Source organism: Aulostomus chinensis, chromosome 6 (assembly GCF_037954235.1).
Source record: "Aulostomus chinensis isolate RoL2024-O1b breed Wild chromosome 6, RoL_Achi_v1.0, whole genome shotgun sequence".
Lineage (NCBI taxonomy): Eukaryota > Metazoa > Chordata > Actinopteri > Syngnathiformes > Aulostomidae > Aulostomus > Aulostomus chinensis.
The window spans coordinates 9,065,974-9,090,598 of NC_141325.1; the positions used below are offsets into that span (position 1 = coordinate 9,065,974).

The window sequence follows — 24,625 nt, forward strand, 5'->3', positions numbered from 1 at the left end:
TTGGGGGGGGGGGGGGGAATAAAACTAATGTGCCAGAACTGAGTCACTGGAGACTTGAAGACATTCCAGATGCCTAAATTTTGAAACGTTTAATTTTTTAGATTAGGAAGTTTCCTGCTCCCTATACAGCATCTCGACAGGCTTCACAGCAGAGTAGCAGCAGGGTTACCGCTTTATGAGGTACAGCATTGAGTGTAGGAATAAGAACAGAAGAAAATAGACCCGAAGGGTTTTATCTGCACTTTCCTGTTTCACACAAGGAACAGGTAACACTTGAGTGAAACGTGAGCTGCTACGTTGGCTGTGTAGACGGCTGCTTTGATTGAAACACAAGTATCAGACGCGATCACGGTGGAACTGAAACTCCTCCGGTGTAGACGAACCTCAGCCAAGGATGAACTCTGCTGACCTTTTCTCTCTTTGAGGAACAAGGACACACTTACATTATGTTGTCATTTTTTTGTTTTGTTTTGTTTTTTTGAATTTCTTTGCAACTACGCTGATATCTTGTTAGGTTTTTTTTTTTTTGGTTTGTTTTGTTGTTGTTTTTTTAAAGGAAAAAGCAGTATTGGACCAGTGGGAATATTTGGGACAACTCATAAAACAAATCTTCTTTACATAAAAAAAAAAGAAAATTCTTCTTTCTCAGACAAAAATACAAAACAAAACCAAAAGACTTCAATCCTCCCAAAAGGATATATGTGGTATTGTTTGTTGTCTGCCCTCCAGACATCCTCCCCACCCTCACCTTCCTCTTGAACCTCCTCAAAGCCTCTGGTCCCAGAGGTGATTCCAACGTGGCAGGTTTACTCTCCTGAGCTCCCTCTGCTTGCCCCCTCTGCTGGGTTTGTTTACTGATGAAGAGAGATTTAAATGGTAATGCACTGTCGGGCGAAGCAACAGCCACCTCCAGGTTGTTGAAGATCTTTCGCAATAAAACCTTGTAGGAAAAGAAGGAGGAAAAAAAAGATGAAATCTAAACTTGGCCACAGGCCTCTTCTTCTTTATTGTTCACATTTTTCCTGAGGCTAACAGGAAAAAAAAAAAAGAAAGAAACCTCTAGAGGGAAGATGGTAAGAAGAGGAAAATCGTTGTTCCCTGGAAGGCAGTAACTTTCCATTTTAGACGCAGATCTATTTCAACATGATTCCTGGGCTTGGAGCTGGACGGAGAAACCCTCCTTCACCAGTTTCCATGATCCCTAGGAGGCGAGTGTGAAGTCAGTAGCAGACAGTAGCATTAAAACAGATCTATTTGACTGCTGTGTTTTCAGAGCAAAATGGAGGCAGAGTGGAAATACAGGAAGGTTTTGTTTTTGTTTTGTTTTTTCTGATATTCTGCTCTTATCATTGAGATCCTCCGTCACTGGAGGTTCTTCTCACCGTTTTTTAACATTTCAAAGTGCAGCTCATACATCCTGCTCAACGTCGGTGTTTTGAATCCCAGAGGGCAACATGTCCAGCTTCACTGACAAGCCCCAACTCACCCCTCACCGCCCCTCACCGCCCCTCACTTCCTCAGATGACAAGTGAGTAGGGGACAATGGCACAGCAGGGTGCGAGCTGTAACTACAGCGGCGGGTCTGTGATGCGCAACCTGTGGGAGTGGACTGCTTCTGTCTGCCAGGTTATAAAGAATATCGTCCTCATTGGTGTACGTGACCTTGACTCCTCTCTGGCCCAGTTGTCCTTTTTTTCAAAATTAGAAACCAGAGCAGGCAGACAGAGGGATGGAGAGAACAGAGGAGGAGGAGAGGGGGATAAATAAATAATTCGACATATCTATTATTAAAGGTAAACTGTCGGGCTGCATTCACAGCGCCGCTCAACCCTTCTCTATGATACACAGCCTTCTTTTGATGTAAGAACTATAATAACATGCCCCAGATTAAGGGGTTATTTCATGATACAAGACTGAGATTATTTGTGCTGGTTTTGTTTTTTTCATCGAAAAACATTTAATGTTCAGTGACTGTCGCTTTCGTTTTAGGTGCTGGATCAAGTCTCTGGCACATAATGTGATGGACTAAAGTTGTATCTAATCAGCAGAATATTAGATTTAGATTTTTTTTTCTGGTTATGTAGCCATTGATTTAACTGTTCCATAAGTCTGAGTGGTCCTGGCCATCCAAGCCGCTGCTGCGCCGTTATGGAGTCAGATCAATTCAAATTGAGTGATCTCCCTGAATGCTTGTTCTCCTGCCCGTTTTCAACCTCCATCCGGCTGAGCGTCTGTCCTTAGCGAACATGCATAGGCTGTAAGTCACGTGGCCCAGACCACTCACTTAAAACTTGACTCTGAAATGTGCCTCATGTAGCATTGCTCATTCAATGCTCCCTTCTTCCTTTTTGTGCAGCTTGCTTGAATTGAGTGTAGCAAAGTTTTCCAGAGATGCGCTGAAGAAGGGAAAGGATGGAGGAAGAGCAGTGTCCTAGACCTGTAACAACAAACAACACCCAGTCAAAAACCCTTCTCCTCCTTCCGTCTTTCAACGGAATTAGACAAGCTGACGGTAGAATATGGTTTTGTTCCTGTAAGTGTAATCGCTAATGTGTTTCTAGAAAAGGGAGGGGAAGAATTCAACGAGTCAGAACCCATAAATGCTTACTCGACATATTGAATGGCTGGATCTGCCACTTAACTGCAGATGAGGCCTCTTTTTTTTGCCATGTTACACTGCATTTACTGCTCTCAGCCCCACTACATAAAAGCGCAAACTGTGGCTTTGGGCTTAAAAGACGCCGCCACGGAGGCTGTGGTCCAACGGTCCAGAGATTTGAGAGGAATTTGCTCTGAGATGCAGCCAACATTTTTCAACGTGGTCGATCATGAACCCTAGTGCTATCAGCAACTAATATACATAATGTTAATGATAAATAATGTATCAATACATGCGACGGAAATTATTTTTTCTATGCTTTGTAGAAATATTGAGTGTAGATAAATATGTAAATGTCTATAAATAAATATGTGACTTCTATTGTGCAAGTGCTCAAGATGAAAAATGTTTACAGCTACATGAGTGAGGTGCTTAGAGGGACTGAAGATGCAAATGTGATGGATTCTAGTCTTTCAGCTTTGAATTTTAGGATGTTGGCTCTAGCTTGGCTTTGAATACTGTATGGATAGTAAATAAACACTTAATGATCCAACTCTTTTTGGTTTTTCTCGCTTTGTATGAGTATTTTTTTGACATGTTAGGATTTTATATTTGGTATTAGACTGTCTTGTGCTGCGTACCACATTCTCGTTTCTATTACTAGCTTGGTTCTCGTCAGGAACCTTTGCCTGTCCTCAAAAGCAAAAAGGCAATGAAAATAATACAATTTTAAACGCTGTGGGATTTTTAAGCCCATCATCCTTGATCATCCTTCGAGTGCATGAACATATACTTGGCACTTCTGGTCCACTTGTTTGTGCTACGTCAGCATTTTTTTCTTAGCGACGTGCTAACAATGTGAACAAGGATGATCTATGAGGAGGGGCTTGAGGCTGTGTCTGCATAGTGGAGTAGAGACCACCTGACTGCTTGTTAGCATAGCACAATCAGTAATGGTGAATTAGCATACCACTGTCAACAGTAATCAAATACACTTTTCTCCAAAATGACCAGCATTAATATAACTTTTTTTTTTTGCATAGTTTTAGTTCATTCAAAAAAAAATTCAATATAATGTAATCTACAAGTTTGTCTAACACAACAAAACAAAACAGGCAAAAAGGAGTTATGCTAACCTGCCTATCCTGTACCAGCTAACTGGCAGCAAGCCAGTTTCAGTGGGTCTCAACTTGCTGATGAACACACAGATAAGAGAAAGGTGTCCGTCTTTATGTTTGGCGATAGGGAGGAGGGAAAATAAGTATTTCCCCAAAAGTGGGCGTGTTCCTTAAATAATAAATCAGGAAGCATCCAAAATCTATTGAAGAAAGCCCTTTATTTTGTCACTGATTAAGCTGTTGGTCAAGAAAACATAATGATGCCTCTGACAAGGTCAGAAAAGCTTGTCCCCTTTTCTCTGTGATGAAGCCAATGAAAGTCACGTGATTGAGAACACTTCACATTTCCATTAAGAGAGAATGGTCTTTTTTTTCTGTCCAATATGAAGCACTAATCTCTATGAGACACCAACGCCTCATTTGCCTCCCAACAGCCCACATTATGTGGTCACATGACTCAAATTTGTCGCTCTATTTTTAACTTCAAAGGTGACGACTAATTTGCCTCCACTGCTTTTCATTTTCCTGCAGCGTGGATGAGTTGTACCTCAGAGTAACACAGTCTGGGGAGGATTTGTAGTCTATTCTGCACTGGGTCAGTGACTAAGACATAATTAAAAGCCTTGAGGGGGGAGTTTAGTCAGATTCAGGACATGCAAACACTAGAGCCCCACATTACAGACTTATACGATTAAAACAAATTTGGCACATACATATCCAGTCTGACTGCTAATGGTTCTAAAATTTCAAGCAGCTTTTTCATTGTTTAAAAAAAAAAAGAAAGTCTGAAATGGATCTCCGTCAGCGGAATACAGCCCAACCCAGATTTTAATTGTCAAGAGACGATCCCTTGACAGCCAGCTGCAGCTGTAGTAAGGGTGCGGTTACATCGTCTCCTGTTCAACACAGACCTTACACCTCCTTTATGACACATGTAACACTACGTTCTACAAGTATAGAGGAGGCTGGGAGAGAGACGTGGTTCTAAAATCCGAATCCTCAAGTAAGATCAGAGTCTATCGTGTTGCTTTGGCTGCCTCTCATGGCGCTACGTGTTAACGATTTCTCTCTTGTGATATGAATGATTCTTTTTAATGACCCACAGACCTTAGGGTGGTCAAACATGTGGTCATACAACAGCTAAATTTAACCTTGAATCAATCCTACTTAGTAAAACACACTAGTCAATTTGTTTTATTGATTATTCAGTCAAGTGGGAGGGCCTGTGGCTTTTCATAGGTCAGTCGAGTGTCATTTCCACAGAGCACTGGGAGTCGTCTTTGCCCCAAGAGTGGACGGAAAAGGCCTATTACGACCTTTAGAGCTTAAATAGACCACTACGCCAAAATATTGTCTAAATTACTTTCGATCGGTCAATAGCTAAGTTATAAACCATTAATAGGAACGTTTATATTGCCAGGTGCAAACAACTCTCTGGCTGTTGTTTGTCTTGCTACTGGCAGACAACTGAGGACGTTTTACTTCTTGGCATCTTGAAAGGAGCTGAGGAGAATCTGAAGGTGAAAAAAAAAAGTAATTATTCCATAAAACCCATTAGAAGTCATGTCATTTTGAAGCGGGTCTCACATTAGACAGTGTCAGCAGACACAAACCTATGATGAATAGCATAATCATAAATAACCTTAAACATTTAGAATGTTGATTAAGTAAATAGCATTTTGCAGATTTAGCTGCAATCAAATCTCTTTTTCGAAGTCGTGATGCAGGCGTCTCTTGTGTAATATTTGTTTATTGTAGGATTTTCAGTCAGGAGTGCATCATTGCACTGATTCAGCATTAGTTTATGTTTCAAACCCACTATCGTATTTGACCGCTCTTCTCTTTTCTTGTCTAGTGAAATCTTAATTTGGCCTTTGACATTCTGACCATTATTCCATTTGACCTGAACATCTACCTGAAAAACATATATATATATGTATATATATATATATATATATATATATATATATATATATATATATATATATACCGCTTCAAGTCTCATTTCTCCGGTTGGTTTGAGATTATAAGCAACAATGAAACTTTCTTTGCATGCAAAAGGTAGTCAGGGAGTTCCACAAGGCTCTGTGCTTGGATAGATATTATTCACTTTATTTTATCTTCCATTATTATGAAGGAACACTCCCCTAAACTTTGACTGTTTTGCAGATGATGCTTTATTACGTCTACAAAACCAATCAGCTACCTAAATTCGATGTACACGTTATCATATGTTGCCTTTGGGTACGTGTTCCTGTTGTGGATGAACTGATTGTTGTGCTCCTAGTATAGCTGTAATGGATGTGGAACCTCTAGCGTTTTATTATGCGAACTATGTGTTCAGCTATCCATGGAGAAGTTGAAACCTTTGTGAAGTGTACGAAGTATTAGAGGGCATTTTAGTAACAGTTGTTACAATAACTGGAGGCGAAATCGTTAGCTTCCATGTAAATGCCAGTCAGCAGTTAGCTGGAAACTGTGGAGACTCAAACCCCATCAACCCCTGTGTAACACTGCATAATTTGTAGAAAACCCAGTCCATTCATTTGTGATTTCCAGACTAGATGATTCCATTTCCCAAAAATCACACTGCTCCATTAAGTCTCTGCAGCTGCCCAGTCTGCTGCTGCGCTTCTGTCAACAAGAACTTGTGAAAGAGATCACGTTTCACCGTTAGTAGCTTCTCTACAATGTCCAGAATAGAATTTAAAATCCGTCTTCACTCTTACAAAGACCTTCATGGCCAGACCCTATCATATCTCAAGCATAGTACACTAGTGGCTAACTTGTCTACATTCTATAGATGATCCCTGATCATTCCATCCATCCATTTTCTACCGCTTATCCTGTTAAGGGTTGCAGGGGGCTGGAGCCTATCCCAGCTGCCTTTGGGCGAGAGGCAGGGTTCACCCTGGATGGGTCACCAGTCCATCACAGGGCCAACACATGGAGACAGACAACCATTCACACTCACAGTCACACCTACGGTCAATTTAGAGTATCAATCAGCCTCGTCCCCTCTTGATGTCTTTGGACTGTGGGAGGAAGCCGGAGTACCAGAGAGAACCCACACAGGAACAGGGAGAACATGCAGACTCCACACAGAAAGATCCTGCACTCCAGCTGGGGGTTGAACACAAAACCCTTCTTGCTGTGAGGCAACAGTGTTGACCACTGCACCACCGTGCCACCCCCTGATCATTCCTGATGCGCCTAATGATGCTCACGTCACAAAACTGTATACAGACGTGAACGATGCCCAGATAACTATGATGATCCCCTGACTTTATCCTTCTCAAAGTCACCAAATCACTCAAGCTTCAAAGTGTAGTGTCTCTTATGTCAACAGCTTGATATTTGGTGCTTTGCTCAGACATAGAGCTACTGGCCTGAAAAGCAATAGTATGCAAATGTCCAAAATGTATAAAGCCTACAGTTAAAATCAAGTGGTACTGTTAACCCTTACAACTCTGAGTATTGAGTACGCTTGTTTGTATTTAGATCCATTATCCATCATCGTCTTCCGCTTATTCCTTACTAGTAAGGGTCATGGGGGGGGGGGGCTGGACCCTATCCCAGCATCTACGGACGAGAGGCGGGGTTCACCCTGGACAGGTCACCAGTCCATCACTGGGCCAACACATAGAGACAGACAACCATTCACACTCACAGTCACACCTACGGTCAATTTAGAGTATCAATCAGCCTCATCCCCTCTTGATGTCTTTGGACGATGGGAGGAAGCTGGAGTACCAGAGAGAACCCAGACAGTAACAGGGAGAACATGCAGACTCACACAGAAAGATTGCGGGCTGGAGCCGGGACTTGAACCTGGAACCTTCTTGAAGTGAGGCCACAGTGCTAACCACTACACCACCGTGCAGCCTTAGATCCATGATGTGGTTCTGGAAATATAACAATATACACGCTGCTGTCTCGTCATGGATCTGTGCCACTTGAGTCCCATCCCCTGATCTCAGCATGGAAACATCCCGTTAAAGTCAGTCAGCGTTGATCATCTGTGCTGAGAGCTGGTTAGTTAGTAGATGGGTTATTAGGTTTGTCATGCACCGTTAACTCTGCTTGTCCTCCTCCACGAGCTCAGTGGGTTGAAGTAGGCCTGCATGAAGCCACGAAGCCATCTGGTGACACGGAACAAGTGGCATTGCCAGAAAAATTAAAGCACAGACTTGATCTGGCCTGAACTCACAGGGGATGCGGTGGGGGGTGCTATAACTGACTCAATGTATTGCATAATATTAAATGCTTGTTAGAGCCCAGGGTCATAGCTGCACCCCTGTCAGCTGATACATGGGGCAACTTCTCCCAGAGGAAGGCTCATTTTAAGAGCTGCCATCACATTTAGGTCGCAATGAGCAGAAATCAGCCTTTATTTAGCAGAATATACACGCAGGAAGGCGCCGTAAACCACGCATAAATGCCCAACTCGACTGATTTAAGACCCCCCCCCCCCGCCCCGTCCACACCCTCCTCTCCACTCTTTAATCCCCAGACAGATTATGATGATTACTTCTAGTGATTGATGGTAAAAACGGAAGTAATTCATTGGGGCTTGATGGATGACAGAGCAAGAGGACACAAAGGGCTGTGTAAGCGGAGACGTCGCCAATGCTGAAGGATGAAGGATGGAGATGGTACAGTCGTCAGGAGGCGAGGGCGGGGTTTCCCTCCAACATGAAGCAAACTCTAATAAATTTGGCTTCTTGCAGCCGGCGCATGCACTGTAGCCTGCAAACACATGCGGAGAGAGAGAGAGAGAGAGAGAGAGAGAGAGAGAGAGAGAGAGAGAGAGAGAGGATGGTGATGTGGTCGGAGGAGGACGTTATCTCACCTCCCCTGTGAGGCGTTTCATCATGCTTATCTAAGCCGCAGCTGCTGTTAGTGTTTTCCTGCATTTTGAATATTCGCGTCTTCAAGCATCATCTGAAGCCATGTCGGACTCGGAGGATATGACGGAGTTCGCCAGCATCGTGGAACGGATCGAGCGGGGCGAGGTGAGTCATCCGGTTGATTTACGGTTCTCCCGGGTCTTGACAGCGGCGGCGTGTGTGCCGTCAGGCCCGGCGACCGGCCTGCGTGTCTGTCAGGGGGTTGAGGGATGCTGAGCGGCTTAGATCCATCTCCTCTACTGTAGCACAGGTGTTTGTCTCTATTGTCATCACCATTGCTGTTCCGCTTCATTCAGTTTCATAAACCTGAATTAACACTGAAATGACTCCTTATATATGATATGACAGTACGTGGTGATATATTGATATACACTGATATTAGAATTAGAGTCGATATGGTGTTAGATTTCGATATATCGTTATATAGCACAACGATGTAATTTTCTGAACTCAGCAGATTATATAGTCTGCTGTCTACAGTCTATAAATATGTATGTATATTTATTTATATATGATTTTTTTCATCAAAATTATAGGGACATTTGATTTTAACTACATTTCCCACCCTTTTATATGATATGATATGATATGATATTTTAATCTGCTTTTTTTCTAACCATAAAATCCTTTGGTCTCTTCCATTAATTGAGCAGTCTTGTAATATATTCATTTCAACTCTATTAAGGATGCATAGATAACACATTCTGATATGCCAGTTCAAACTTTGATATTCTATTATAGTTTAATATGATGTGAAATACTATGAACTCTCTCCTACTAATTGAGCAGCTGATAGAACCACACCCTCTATTCAATTCTATTCCTGTAACATCATTTCAGGCCTTTCAGCTATCGAACACTGATTAACTGTCATTACTCGGATGTATTTATGGAATTTTTTTGATTTTAGGTGATAATACTGTAGCTTCTCCTACAAATTGAATACCATTGTTTTCTATCCAATAATGCCCCGTCTTTGTTGCTTCAGTGCTTCTCTTTAATTCATAGAAAATGGTGAAGATAAAGGGTTTTATTCGTGTTCAGTAGCTGTGTGTTGGTAGCTAGTTAGAGCTGCTGGGAGCGCTCAGACTCTTGTCAATATGGGACACTTGGCAGCAGCTGCCAGGGCACCGGGTTACTGAGGTGTCCATGTGTCTGGTTAGGGAGGGGTGGTGAAACCACTATCCTCCTCCCTCCTCACAGACTCTCAGCTCGTGTGTGTGTGTGTGTGTGTATTTTATGATGAATAAAGAGACAAAGAATGAACTCCCTGTAGCTACAGACGTCTGAGGGCTTTTCACATTAAACCAGCCTGTCTGACAAAAGTACATGTCAGAAAAATCTCAGAATCTTCAGGTTTGACAGCAAAATTATAATGCCAACAATGTAAATGGTCCTTTGTGAGACTTTGCTGGTTCCCTTTGTGATGCATGTTATATATAAAACATCCTATTTTTGGCACACAGTGAGCGCAGTGTGAAATGCACTGATAATAATTCATGGCCACAGCTCTGAACCATTCAGTGGTCATGTAAAATGCTATTTAATCTCCTTTTTGGAATATTTTTTGTATTCTTACTGGGTTTTCTACAGAAAATACAGAATATATTGATGATTTTTAAGGTGCCCTTTTTCCTAAAACAAAATAATAAAAAAAAAGGATCTAAAGTCTCCAAAGCGGGATGGATTGCAGTCATCCATCAGGGTGTTCCTGCTGGTTCTCATAGGTCCCTCGGGTCTTATACAGCTTGCACCCACTTCTGTTAAAAGCATTTCACCAAAATATGGCAGGAAGTAGATAAGTGAAATGTAGACATGGATGAGTCCAGTAAGACTAGCTCCTTGTGTTGCGAGGTCCCTTTTGAACTCAGCCATCTGTAGCGTCGGCTGCCAATAAAACGCTGGAGGAAGTGTTCGATTTATGGATCTGCAGAAGTGACTAAGTCAGCAGAGTGCTGACGTGGCCTGCAGGAACGGCTTCAGTGACTGTGCACTTTGTTCATTGGATGAATTCCGATGTTTCAGCTCCACTTAATTGCTTAAAGAAATGTCTGTTGCAACCTGCTGCAAAACACTCGAAAGTTATTAGATGTTACGCTGACCTGCTTGCAATTAACTATCAAATGAAATTTAAGTCTTTCCCCCAGTAGCCACAGCAGCAATTAGTGCATCGTAAATCCTCTGCACATTACTGTGGCCTGTAATGAGACCACAAGTTGTAGCTTACATGACGTTACAGATCACTAACTGTTTCATATGATTAGTTTTATCACCTCCGCTGAGGAGATGATCACATTACCAGCTGAGAAAGAATTGTTTTCACTGGCATTTGTTTGAATTTGAAACTGTTTGCTGATCCCCTGTACCATGAGGTCAAACATTAGCGTACTAAACTACTCACCTTCCCATCAGCCTCAGCTGTACTGTGATGAGTGATAATGATAGACTGTGCACTGATGTACGTAGCCAACATGGTACCGCCCTTGCATGGGCTTGAAGATGTGTGTGAGCTAGAAGGAATCGTATAGAAATATTTCAATTAAAAAAGAGACAACTTTCTCATTTTCATCTTTTATGATTTCCTTTTTGAGTCAATTAATCAGTGCATAAAGCACTGCACAAAACATTAGTCGTCACAAACCCTACACTGACCTTCACTAGTCCCTCTTGGGAGCTTGAGCAGGATAAAAATAATTAGATACCACCACAGATTGGCTGACCACTTATTAGCTTAGCACAAACATTGTTAGTGAAATGTAAGTGTTAGCATTCCTTTGTGAAAAGTCATCAACAAGATAACGATTAAGATTTTTGTTTGTCCTGAGGTTGTAATCTCCACGCTGTCTTACAAAGTTGGCGATGATCGGTTGTAGCAGTCCCTCCTCTTGTCCTCAACAAATGCTTTGTTTTTTGGTTGAAGTTACAATGGAACTTTTGAGTCGCTGCATGAAATCACTGCAGCCAGCATTTTTTTTTTTGTCAGGAAAGCGGTTCCAGTTATTTATCTGATTCTAAAATTAAGATGTCTTATTTCATTTCGCTTGTTATACACAGCTCTTCATAGTTCATAGTTCACTTATTGTTGTCACCATTTAGAACCATCGTTGCAAACAACAAGGAGATACAGGTGGAGCATCTCCACGGGAGCTGTGAAATAAAGTGCAGTAAGCAAAAAAACACAAATAAAGTGCAATCATTATCCCTCGTAGGATGCAAAATGTAGTCATCAGGAAGACAAGGACTTCCAGATGTAGACTGGGGATGAAGTAAAAGAAAACAAACCCTGGCAGAGGTTCTAGAGAGCACGCGATTCATCACAGCTCTTGTTATATAAATACAGATGAAAACGGTTTTGCAGGAGACATTTTGGAGGAAATTTGATGAATTCTAACAGAGGCACGCTGACACTTCTCATTTACCATCAGTCATTGCGCTAAGCTAACTACCAGGCAGGTGGTTTCTATGGGTCTCAGTCCCTAATGCAGAGGAGACAAGGGTATCTACAGGCTTCTCCCTAAAAAGTTGCACTTTGGTGCAGTAAAGCACAAGAGGTACATACATCCTCCATCCATGGGCATTGTAATATTCAACTCTTATTGCATCTGTTTGAGTAAGATTTTACTATTTTCTGAATTCTATCCTCCGATTCATATAGCCCGAAATGGAACTGACAATATAATGGCGGCAGTTTATGATGAGTTTGAAAAACGATAAATAAGTTAGCATTTGGAATGCTAATTTACCAAACTCTTGGTTGAGATGTTAATTGTTTTATTCAATGACATAACATACTTTTATGTCTTTAAAAACCACACTTTTTAAGTATACACAGTATATACCGCTCAAAGCAGCGATTGCTTGTTGTGAGCCATTATTATCTTTTAAATGGTTTGTACTGAATTAACATGGAATGTGTGGAAAGGTTGTTAAGATGATGAAATATGTGATTGAATGGATGTGTTATCATGACTTAATTTCTTTTTAGTTTCAGTAAGAAGATGTTTATCGACAGACATTAAGTCTAAATGTTTATTTTATCAATGTATTCTGGGCTCAAATGTAACTTGAAGCTTCTGTAATTTTACTTCTTGAAGAAATATCCTAGTGTGGGTCTACTGCTGCACATACACTTAATTGAGAAACACTGGTTTGTGGGACCATCGGTTTAATTAACACCAGTTTATAATAAATGTTCAAATGTTTTTTGAAAAAAAAGCCTTGGTTGCTAACAAGTGGTTATGTCAAGCTAAAACATCAGTAAAAAGATGTTAAAGGCGACGCTGACCTTGATGTGGTTTGGCTAGCGCAGTTTTAGCTATGTAAGGCTAACATGGAAGGGGTGCTCATTTGTTAAGGTTATCTTGCAAATTAAAATATAAACGTCATAGACTTCAGATTGACGCAGTGTGTATTTCCAAAAATCCAATATTTAAAAATCTCTGTGGCTTTTCCTCATGGTGATGCTAACTTCCTGGTTGGCCTACAAAAACATGCCATCCCTGCTGCACCCTCATTGGTCTACCTCTGATATCTTTCACTGTCACTGTGACTGGTTGATCGTAGTAATATATAGACCCCCTGTGGAGGGTAGAACGGATTGAAGAGTTAATTAAAGTTTACAAGGAGCGCTAGTAGTTCCTATGGGAACCCCCCTCCTTCTCTCTCTCTCTCTCTCTCTCTCTCTCGCTCTATCTCTCTCCTCCCCCTGCCTTCCGCAGCCCTCCCTGAATTGGCTGCTTCTCCTTCGCGGCGTCACTCTATTTAAATTCACTCCGCCGGCGTTGTCGGCATCTCCCGCTGGCGTCCGACTGCTTGTTTTTAGCACCAACGATACGCAAAAAAAAAAACGCCGGCTAAGTATTTTCGACTGCACTCCTTCCTTCGTCATGTCTGTGGAGATGCGGCGCAGCAGCGGCGCGGTTGCGGTAAGTGCGTGAGGGGAGAGATGATGGTGTTTGGAGGATGATTAAACTTTGTTTGACTCGTCATTGTTTAACAGCCGGCCGGCCGGCGGCGTCTCCTCGGTGCTGAGAACTTCGCGAAGACTGTAAACTGCAGTTCATTCATGACTACTTCAGTGTTTTATGGAACAATGAAGAAGCCTGGAGGTGTTTGCGCTCCTCTTTTACTTCCTTCTGGGTATTGTCCTTTCACACGTGTGCGGGGTTTGAACCTTAATTAGAGGGTTAAAGCGGAGGAGTGCGGACTCATCTGATGTCAGTAGTGAAACAGTTGTCGGTCAGCAGCTTAATCTGTCTTTAAACGTAAAAACGTGAGCTGTTGGACTGTGTTTGTCTATATTTAGCCGCCTTTTAATCCCGTCTTATGTAATGTATCAGAAATGGTAAAGAGACTGGACAGTGGCTGTCACAGTGGACTGCCAATATCTTTTAATTCCAACATTTGATGCACAGGTTAAATGGCCTTTCAGTCTGAATGGACTGAGCTACACATCCCACCTCAGTGACACAGCAAAATGTGTTGTTTTTTTCCCCCACAGCTTCAAGTGCAGCATTGCATCTTTTTAGTTGCACCCAATAACTCCTGTTTCCTGTTCCTCCAAGCACTGAAACATTTCAGATTGGTCACTATTTCTCTATTCTTGGTCTAATCCTTTTGTCCTGAGTCATGCCAACCTTTGGTAATGGTTCACAAAAAACAAAAGTGGTTCATGCAAGCAAAATAAGCACAATTTGTTTGTTCTGATACACACTGCTCCTTCCAGGTGATGATTCTGATACCTGAACTTTAGTATCGGCCAATACTGAGTCATTTTTGGCCGTAGTTTCATTTCAGTTTGTTTTATGACTTTTTAAAGTGGCAAAACGCATCGAAACTCACTCTGAGCTGCCGTGAAGAAATTAATGAAGCATATAAACAACTGCGTTTAACTCGTGCCTGTGCTTTTCTCTGCACATTTTCAGTGAGGGTGGAGCCAACAAACAATCTGATACACAATCTACCTACTTTTTTTTTCTCTTGTAAATGAAAATGTGGTTCACGTATGTAAATTTGTTTGTAAATTTGACAGTGTTTTGCTTGTACATAATATATTTTTTTTATAGTCCGTTTTTGCATCCCTTATGATGTCATCGCGGTTATATGACCTGGATCAGGTTGTAAAACATGACCAAATACATACAGAGGAAAATGAACTTTACTGCGTCGTCTGCTTTGACAGTCAAACGACAGCCTCGAGATGTGTCTGTCCGACTAAAGTTAGATATCAATCAGTTCTCCCCCGCCGCTCGAAAACAGAAGTTGCGAGTGGAAGAACAACACAACTTCCTGTGTGGACTTAACTGTTTAAGAGACGCAAAGAATAATAAATCATTTCCTTCCATGGCTGTCAGATAAATGAGCTAACTGGGAAATTCCTGGAACGTAATTTATAAATTATGTGTGCGTACTGGAATAATAGAACAAGATGGAGTATCAGAGACATTTGTGATCAAGAATCAGAATTTGCTAAGTATCAGAATTGGAAAAAACTGTGTTGCTGAGACATACCACAAAAGATTTTTGTCAAGGATAATGATTTCCTTAAGGTGGCACAGCCTTTGTTACCATGGCTACAAGAAGGACCACATGGTTAAAGTAAGGAGTGACTGCATCTCTTTGGACCTCCTCAGTGACACGCCTCTGATTTTGCTATTGAAATCATGAGCTCCTCCATCAGATCTCAGCGATGGTCTCTCCGTCCGCAGGTTCCGATCAAAAACATTGAGAGGGAGCTGATCTGCCCCATCTGTAAGGAGCTCTTCACCCACCCGCTGATCCTGCCCTGCCAGCACAGTGTCTGCCACAAGTGTGTCAGAGAGCTGTTGGTGCAGTACCCCGAGGACTCCTTCGATGCTGGCTCTGAGTGTTCGCTGCCGGGCAGCCCCCGGTCCAGGGTGCCCTCGCCCTCCATGGAGAGGCTGGACCGGCTTGTGCGATCAGGTGGGTCTCGGGGTAAGGAGCTAAACTTATTTATCTGTGTTCTTTGGGGGAAGACTTTGATCATAGGTGCATGTTGTCCAGCGTGTCGAGGCATTAATAAGAACAGTGCTGTTGTTGTGGCGCCGGTGGGCAGGTCAGCCTGATTATGTGAACTGTTATGCGAGCTGATGGAAGCCGAGGATCATCTGGTCATAGTGCAGGAAATTCAAGTACAGCTGGAGTTATGTGGAGTTCCTGTTAGTCCAGTCAGCTACCTGCTACATTATACTGAGGTTTACTTCTGCTGCATTCAACGGGTTTCAGTGGCTGCAATTCCCCTCTATAGAAAATGACTTAAAAAGAAAGGACGTCTTTGTATGCAAACAAAAGGCCATACGCTGTGCTCACTAAAAGGGTATTTTACCACTGGAGAGACGATTTCATGCACCGATACAAACTGAGTAGAGGGCAAATAAGAATTAAAAAAAGGGCAGGGCATTATTGTTGGATTTCTGGGTGCAGACCCCCCCCCCCCCCCCGGGTCCTAGATAAACAAGAACAAACTTCAAAAAATGATTGAATAATTTCCCCATTCAGCCGACATTGTCAGTCATCGCATCTTCCTCTAATCTGGTCTGCTTTTTTCTAAGGCTGCATTAATGTCAGCAGAATCTTGATGAGCTATAGTGTTTGTCTTTGTGTCGACAAGCTCCCTCAAGCCCAGATTCTCCTGACTGTCTTCTTCTGATGTCCCAGGGGCATCAAACATCCCCTGCAATTATGCCAGGGATCATGTATTCATTTGGAAATGATAGAAAATACCATTATCAACACACACAAAAAAACCAAACCAGTAGTGCGTGTGTAGTCGTATGTGCACATAGCAGCGCAGCTGCTTTTTGTCGGAGCATGAGGGAAATCTGCAGGTTGCATGATTAACTTGTCACAACAAATTTTAAGTTCTCAGTCCAACACATGGCTCAGCTTGGTCAGGCCAATGTCTAAGCCTCAAAAACAGCGGAGAGGGACACAAGGCTGCCTTTCTGCCCTCTCAAAGCTCTGGGCTTCATGCCACTCGCTCAAAGATGTCGCCTCATTTGAACAATTGTCCACTTTGCTTTAAAAGACGCAAACTGTCCGTACTGATGACAACTGGTAATTTATTTATTTATTTATTTTCACTAATTGAAAGCTGTAAAATCTTTACTCTTCTGATTTACCAGTGAAATGTCATTTGAACAGGGCAAGGATCTGTGAGTTTCTGCAAAAACCGTTAGGTGAATTGAGCTGACTACATGGACTGAAATGTTACTGTAAAACTTGCTAACAGGCCAGTGAAAACCATGAAATATAAACACTGCAGCAGGCAGAGGTTTGGAGAGGGGACCGCTGACCACATGAGTTAATTTAGGGACTGAACAAACCAAATGGAGACCGAAGACGACGACGATGACACTGTAAAGAGTGAAGATAACAAAAGTCGGAGGACAGATGCCCACCTGGACGTCTGCTTATAATGGAAACCTGTTTAATGTGAAAGACTCAACATAGGAGAGCTGAGTCCAGGGGAGATTCACAGTTGTAACATTTTTTTTTAATGAATATCGAACTATAAAGTCCAGACCAAATGATGTAGGTGTGAAGGTGCCCTCGGCAACATGTAACAGAACTCCTACCTACCAGGACGTAATTGTTGAGTAACTGAAGACAGTTTAGTCTAGTATATGTCAATTTGGATTTTGGACATATTTCCTTGCAGGTCAGACAATGGAGTAAAAATAGACTGCAAATGTATTTTAGATAAGGTCCTACACTGCTAGTTTCCAAGGGGACAAGGAATGACAAATGACTCCAGAGCAGCACAGAGTACCAGATCCAAAAGAGCCCAGGGGCACCGTGAGGTGAAAACTTTTGAGGAACACAGACTCCCTCATTCAGACTCCCTGAATGAGTTTATTCTTCACTGGCTGGGCTGCATCTGTTTATGCAGGGAATAACCAAATCCTACCTTTGAATAACCAAATCTCCCTGCCCACTGAAAGCCATTTTATGCTCCAGGAAAACTCCTCTTTTGCTGTATATTCTCATACAGACTCGTCATGAACTGACTGACATGTAATAAAGGTGTTTTTGTGTGTGTGTGTGTGTGTGTGTGTGTGTGTGTGTGTGTGTGTGTGTATTAGACCGTCATCTCACACTAAGAATCTGCAGGTTCACTTCACTCAGTTGCTATGAAGTATTTACAGGTCATATACAACTGGAATTCTCCAGTGGATTATTGAGTAAAGTTCTTGGTGTGTTACTTACATTTAATCAGCTGATTACAAAACAGCAAATCTCCCCATGTAAGGAATATTTACCTCAACTATTATGAGCTCATTACCTCTGCAATAGACCAAACAGACCAATCCTACAGTCTGCCTTCCACACTGGGAGATCAGATCATTGGTCGTCATGGTGACGCAACCTGCCTGTAAGGAATGAATGAGGGATTAGTGGGAGGGAGGAAAAGAAAAGACGGCTATATTTATCAGTGTGCAGCTGGGACTCTTCCACTACGTTGGGAGGGATGAAGGTGGAGAAAACTTCATTGTGTTTTTTTTAAACTCCATCTTTTCAGTTGCTGATGCATTCATGGTATGGTCAACAGATACCGCTTGACAAGTTTTGATGATGAGCAGCTCCTGATTAGCTTAGCTTAGCTGAAAAAATGCTGTCGGGAAGAACGTGTTGGACACTAACAGGGGGTCTTAGGTCTATTCACTCCAACTGGAGATGTGATCATGGGCTCAAAATGTAATTTAGGAGACATTCTTTTGTCCAAAGTGACTTATAATGGCACATTTTATCAACAGTAGTGAAAACCAACTGTACATCTGTCATTATTTGAGACTTATGTTACAAGGCTGCTGGTTTTATGAGATCCTGACATCAAAAGATGACGCTAGAAGCCATCTTTTGAGGCATCAAATTACTTGTCTAACCCACGGTGGTTTCGACCACATGATAGATGGTGATGGTGATAGACAGGTGGTTCTTTTCCAGACAGTTTGTATGCGCAACCTCTCACATGGTTCTGTAAAAAAAAAAAAAAAAAAGTGAAGCATCAGGTTCACCTAAAGAAGAGCTCGCAGCAAATTTTGTGGAATGATTTTTTTTTAAAAGACTTTGTTTTTCATGCCACAGTCCCTGAAACACCTCAGTATCTTTACTTTTTATATGATCATAGCTAAAGACATCCAGACTATTTAAGTATTATGTTGGATCTATGAGCGACAAATATTAAAGGTGCCAGGCAACAAGTGGCACTGTGTTAAACTGCCCTCATAGACCACAAGTCATAGTTTTTGAGCCATGCTTATTTTTTCCAGTGCTAAAAAGTTGCATGTCAGCTGGATTTTATTTTTTCGCAAATGGATAAAGTGGAGGTTGGCCCAACATCCAAGCTTTCACCAAACTAAGCTAAACAGCTGCTGGCTTCGCTTCATGTTTAGGATCTAGGGGTTAGTGACATCTATGTCCTCATTCAACTCTGTCAGGACAGCATAAAAGGATCCTGATGCACTGTTTGTACTGATGGGATATTTTCTATTCACATTCTGTTTAAAGATGCATGAATTTGTCCTGGGATTGAGACGTTGTGTTCATGCCATGCATATTTTAATCATTCAGTTCTGTATTACACTTGGATCTGCATTACAAGGTTTTGTTTTTTGTTTTTTTCCTTTTTTAACAAGTTTTTCTTCAGTTCACTTGTGCATTGGGTTTTTCTTTCTCCAGTGTCATGATGTTTACAGCACTTCACATTATGTATTGTTTCATTTTACTTGTTGGTCTCACCTCACTTCTTTGTTCATTGCTTGCAGCCACACTGCGAAGGTCGTTTGGAAGTCGAGGTAGACGTGGCCTCCGTGTTTTGAGTAGCTGTAGTAGTGAGTACGGTATTACTAGAACCCCTCCTCAAACCCCATTTTGGCTCTACTTTTTAGCCTTGTCAACACCATCATACAAACACACCACCGATTATAAATAAGATTTACTTAGGAGACGGTAACAGCAGTCACTTGGCATTTATGTAGAAAATGCAACAGTCTTTAGTTGCTAGGTTACAGCCACGGAGCTCAAAAGGCCACTTAAAAATGTCCACTGAGCCTAAAATGAATCCAGCTGTTAAAGATTAACTCTTAAAACTTATAAATGGAAACTAATAGAATTGCAAAAATGGTTTTATTTCTCAGCTGTTGTAGAAGAAACATGAGATGAAAGCAAAAAAGCTAAGACTGTTAGCTTCTTATGTATTGACTTGCCTTTTGTCCTGCTGTTCATTAAGAATTTAGAAAAATAATGATCGATAAACACTTACACTAATGTTGTGTAAGGTCTTGAAAAGAAAAGCATGCAAACATTACCGCAAGACTTGCAGGCAAAACAACATGTTGAAAGTTTGAATGAGTGAAGGTGGTCAGAAAAGTATTAACAAGCAGCGTTAAAAGGGAAGAGGAACAGAGAAAAGCTACAAGTGGCTGAGTCAGCAGACAAGAGTAGCAGCAGCAAGTGAAGACGCAGAGATGACCACGGCAAGGTCGACGAGGAACTTCAGAGAGCCGAGGCAATAATGGCTATGAAAGGAGTGAGGATGTTTCCTAGGAGCCGTCGGCAACTGGAATGTTCACATGTCCCTGAAGCGGCAGTGTCACTGGCATTCATTTTGGTAGATTAAAACATGGTGGAAAATAAAGCAGATGAGGAACTGTAGCGCTCTGTTCTGAGTCAAGCACACTCTGAGTGGAAACCTATGCTGTGTTCAGGCTTGCTGAGATTCTTAGCTAGTACTTCTCTGATGGATATCTCTGTGACTTAAGGCTAATATTCATGCTTGACTTGATAATCACCGGGATTTGAGAAACACATTAGCACACTAATAACCAGCCAAGAGCTAATCATTTTTGGAATTATTGATTGTTATATTGCGGGCCAACCAAAACAAGACTGAAAACTACCTTTGTTTGTCAGATGAGGCAGGTATTTGAAAGCTCAGTGGATATTTTTAAGCTATAAAACGTGATTCTGTTTGACAATTTCATCTAAAATAGCTACTTTATACATATGTCAAATCGCTAAATAGGGAATATTGAAAACCCCTTTGGTTAAAAATAAGCAGCAAAAGATAAGTGATATGAAACCTTTTTAAATTTGATACACATCTCACGTCCTGGATCTTCATCAAAATGACAATTCTTGTTTGAGCACCAAATAAAAGGGAAAATGGATAATCGAGATTTAGTGATTGACATGTCCAGGCAAGATTCCATAAACATTTTAAAGATTGACTGAAAGATTAAATGTTCTATCGGGTCTTAAATCAAACTGTGTGTCAACAGACTTATTTAGAGATCCAAGCCCCTTTTGTTGCATTGCACCTCTGCAATGACTCGTCAGTTTCTGCCTTCGCCTCCCTCAGCAGATTTGCCCTACACGCACAAACACACTCACTCTCACACACTTTGCTGCAGGCGTCTCCACCTGCCTGTCCAGACCAAATGCTGGTCAATGTGTCCCAACATGACACACACATACATACACACACGATAACAAGTCCTGTTCCAAAATTCACACTTAGCCCCGAGGTTCTCACCTAAGTGCGTAATTGTGTGACGTGGAAGATATGTGGACTTTCGAGATGAAAGTGCTCAAGGTAGTAAAATAATGAGCAGAACTGCCTAGTACATCACTTCCGCACACGCAAGACGAGCCATGAGCTGTCAGTATAGGCAGTGTTGGTCTGCTGAAATGCGTCAGTGTCCAGACTATCATCAGTTACGCTGGGGAAAGGGTTTCAGGTGTAAATTGCATGTTTTGTCAGGATTCGGTCCAACATTGATTTAGCAAACCTACAAAGGTTTTTCTGAAACCTCACAAAGGGATCATTTCATATCGACTGCAGATTCCATTGTTGATTTGCGACCAGTCAGTCTTCTGATTGGTTAGTTGTAAGACATGGTACAATACATGGATTTTAGTGGTTTCCCTCAGCCATGTGTTTTTTTTTTTTTTTTTAAATGCAAACATGCAAGAAAGGTGCTTCAAGGGTGCGTAGGGAGGATTGGGACACCTGTCGTGTTTGCCCACCTCACTGAGGAGCTACAAAAAAGAGGGACGCAAGTCTTCAAGTGTGATTTTTGAGACAGGACCTCAAACGTATGTGCTTACTCGCACTACCTCTGCAGAGTCAGCATCTTGTCTTTCCATCCAATTTTCCCAACAAGACCACGCCATCTTCATCGCCATCGTCATACTCAGTTCCTCACAATACCACACCACGGTGTTAATTTCACATTTGTCGTATGAGTGTAGGAGAGATTGCTGTTGAGTCGATAAAAGTCCCACTCGTTCAGTTTATAGTCAGATCAGTCAGATCTGGCCTTTTCGCTAGTCGACTGTCCTGTACTGTCACCACCGTCTTCAGTTGTGTTCATATCACTCAGTGACAGGGCATGCACAAGTCAACACACATCACCCAGATTATATGTCTGCTGTTCTGTCGCTGCTTCTCCCTTTGCTGCACTTTAAAAAAAAAAAAAAAAATGAAGTATTGTTTGGAAGTTGTTTTCCCATATTTTGCTTACCTGAGGAGTGTTTGATTTAATTTTCAGGTCCTCGGAAACGAAGTGGAAATACTGGCTTGCAAAATGAGATAAATCCAGCACTCCTCACTTCACCTGTCCCCCAAAAACGTGAAGCAATATTTCTGTCAATGATTGTGCCGTGTTGTGGCTTCAGTCTGCTGGCTTTAGTTGCGTGAATGCGTGTGTGCTGATCTGTGTGCTGCAGTTCCCGCTGCTTGCATCTTTGTCGTGACCTTGTGTAAATTTCCTGTGTTCCCACCTCGTCCCTGACTTGTTATGATGCTTCTGCATCAGTAACAAGCAGAATCCTGTCAAAGCTCTTGAAAGCAGCGTTGCTTTAAGAGGAATCATGTTTGAACTTAAGTGTTGATGCGCTGAACTGGACAAGTGATAGATTTAAGTGTTTTTGTATAGCTGTGTAATTCAGTTACAGTGTTTGATGTTAAAGTGATGTGCTTCTGTTTTGTCATGTTGTTTTTTTATCGTTATGTGAAAATTAGATTATTGCCTCGGTCCAGATCAGTGTCAGCACTTACTGCGATGCTGCTCAGTCGTGTAATTAATGTCGAATGACTTGCATTAGAAAATGCATTTCTGGTAAAGAATGAGCATTCGTCACAAGGTCGAGGGAATCCTATCTTATCCATGCGTCTCTCCCACAATCAGCCACAGTCCTCTTGGATGTTAACTCCCCCTAGACTGTTTGATTTTTATTTATTTTTATATATATATATGTATATATATATATAATATAATATAAATAAAATAATTGCCTGAACTGTGATTTTGCTGCATACATCCATGTATTTAAGGAGAAGTGGTCATTGTGGAAGTAAAGCATTAAGGGAGGAGACATGCTGAGACCCTATTTGTGACGGATCCATAAAGACATTGTTGTCTGATGACCATACTTGGCAAGTCAGTCAAAATGATGTAATGCTGCTCAGCCCAGAATCTGTCGAACACAAGTGGGGCTACACAGTTACCCCTCTTTGATTCACTTGGAAACTATTCCTGCAGTGTAATTTGGTGTTAAGTCACCCTTTCCTTCACAAGTAGGGCCTCAGATGCAGTTTGAAACTGGGTGACCCAAGGCTGTGAATCTGTCCGACACACGACCTTTTCTAACTTCATAATGTCTCCCTCAACCGCCTCCAGGCTCCATCTCCTCCCCAGGATGGCGCAGAGGATCGGTGACTCCCCGGGTCACCACCATCCCCTGCCCAGGCTGCCAGCACGACATTGACCTCGGCGAGCGTGGTATCAGCATGCTCTTCCGTAACTTTACACTTGAGAGCATCGTGGAGCGGTACCGCCAGGCGGCACGTGCTGCTGTTGCCATCATGTGCAACATCTGTAAACCTCCGCAGCAGCAGGAGGCTACAAAGAGCTGCATGGACTGCAAGGCCAGCTACTGTAACGAGTGCTTCAAGCTGCACCACCCCTGGGGCACTCCAAAAGCCCAGCACGAGTATGTTGGCCCCACCACCAACTTCAGGCCAAAGGCAAGTCCTGTTTGTGCTCTTCTTTACTACTTTTGTTTTTGGAAATAAAAGAAGCTTTTTCTGTTGGACTGTAAACATCTCTTTGGGTATAAGCCTGAAGGAGCCAGAGTGTGTCCAGATTAGTCACTGGTGGGTCAGTCAGTTTGTTGTAAAGGTTTGATGTGAAATCAGATGACTTAAACTTAAGCATCTCTGCTAGGAATGTCTCAGCTGTTGTGAACTAATTATATTATTTTATAATTGAAGGTTCCACTATGATTCTTCTAAAGTGTCATATTGGACACGTGGCTTTGAATTGTTCAGAAACTTACTTAATTCTTTGTCAGAATGGTAATTACTGTATTATCAGTGGTTATATTTCCATTTGAACTTTTCGAAATTGAAATCGTTTTTTTCAGTCCATGTCAGTGTGCTGAGCTGCTCTTTACAAGCCGTCTCAGGTCTTTACAGTAAAAAAAAAAAAAAAAATAGGCTGAATTAAGTTTGACCTTAAATACACTTGAGAGAAACTGTCTGAGAATCTGAGAGATGCTTTTTTTTTTTTTTTTTTTTTTTTAATTGTAGGTCATCTTCCTGTTTCGCTTCAGCTATTTTTTTGATCATGTGGGTTTTCCACTAAATTCTCTGTTTCGTCTGTCTTTGCCTCTGTGAGAATAAATATTAAAGCAGTGAATTACGTCATGAAGGTCATCACCAAAACAAAAAAACATGGGGCATGTTTGAGTATTTTGGTATTATTGTAACTCTGGCTTGATCTGGAAAATATGGCAGGTCCTCATGTGTCCTGAGCACGAGATGGAAAAGGTGAACATGTACTGTGAAGTCTGCAAACGACCCGTGTGCCACCTCTGCAAACTGGGAGGTTCCCATGCCAACCACAAGGTCACCTCCATGAGCAGTGCCTACAAGATCCTCAAGGTACCACGTTTAGACATTTTTAACTGTG

At 41.9% G+C, this 24,625-nt stretch overlaps 1 protein-coding gene across 8 annotated transcripts in view; it reads left to right on the top strand.

Annotated features, from left to right (window-relative positions):
• Window positions 1–8,536: 8,536 nt before the first annotated feature.
• trim36 (tripartite motif containing 36) overlaps window positions 8,537–24,625 on the top strand; it is a 32,303-nt gene continuing 16,214 nt past the window's right edge. The window contains exons 1-6 of one of the 8 annotated variants that reach the window (XM_086206350.1): window positions 8,537–8,732; window positions 15,335–15,569; window positions 19,415–19,480; window positions 22,202–22,282; window positions 23,333–23,679; window positions 24,451–24,597. In XM_086206350.1, coding sequence (XP_086062476.1) covers window positions 8,670–8,732; window positions 15,335–15,569; window positions 19,415–19,480; window positions 22,202–22,282; window positions 23,333–23,679; window positions 24,451–24,597 — 939 coding nt within the window. In that variant the 5' untranslated portion in view covers window positions 8,537–8,669. Of the gene's footprint in view, window positions 8,733–13,379; window positions 13,553–15,334; window positions 15,582–19,414; window positions 19,481–22,201; window positions 22,283–23,332; window positions 23,680–24,450; window positions 24,598–24,625 lie in introns of those variants that run through there. The other 7 variants (XM_086206343.1, XM_086206344.1, XM_086206346.1 and 4 more) reach the window with 7 other exon arrangements.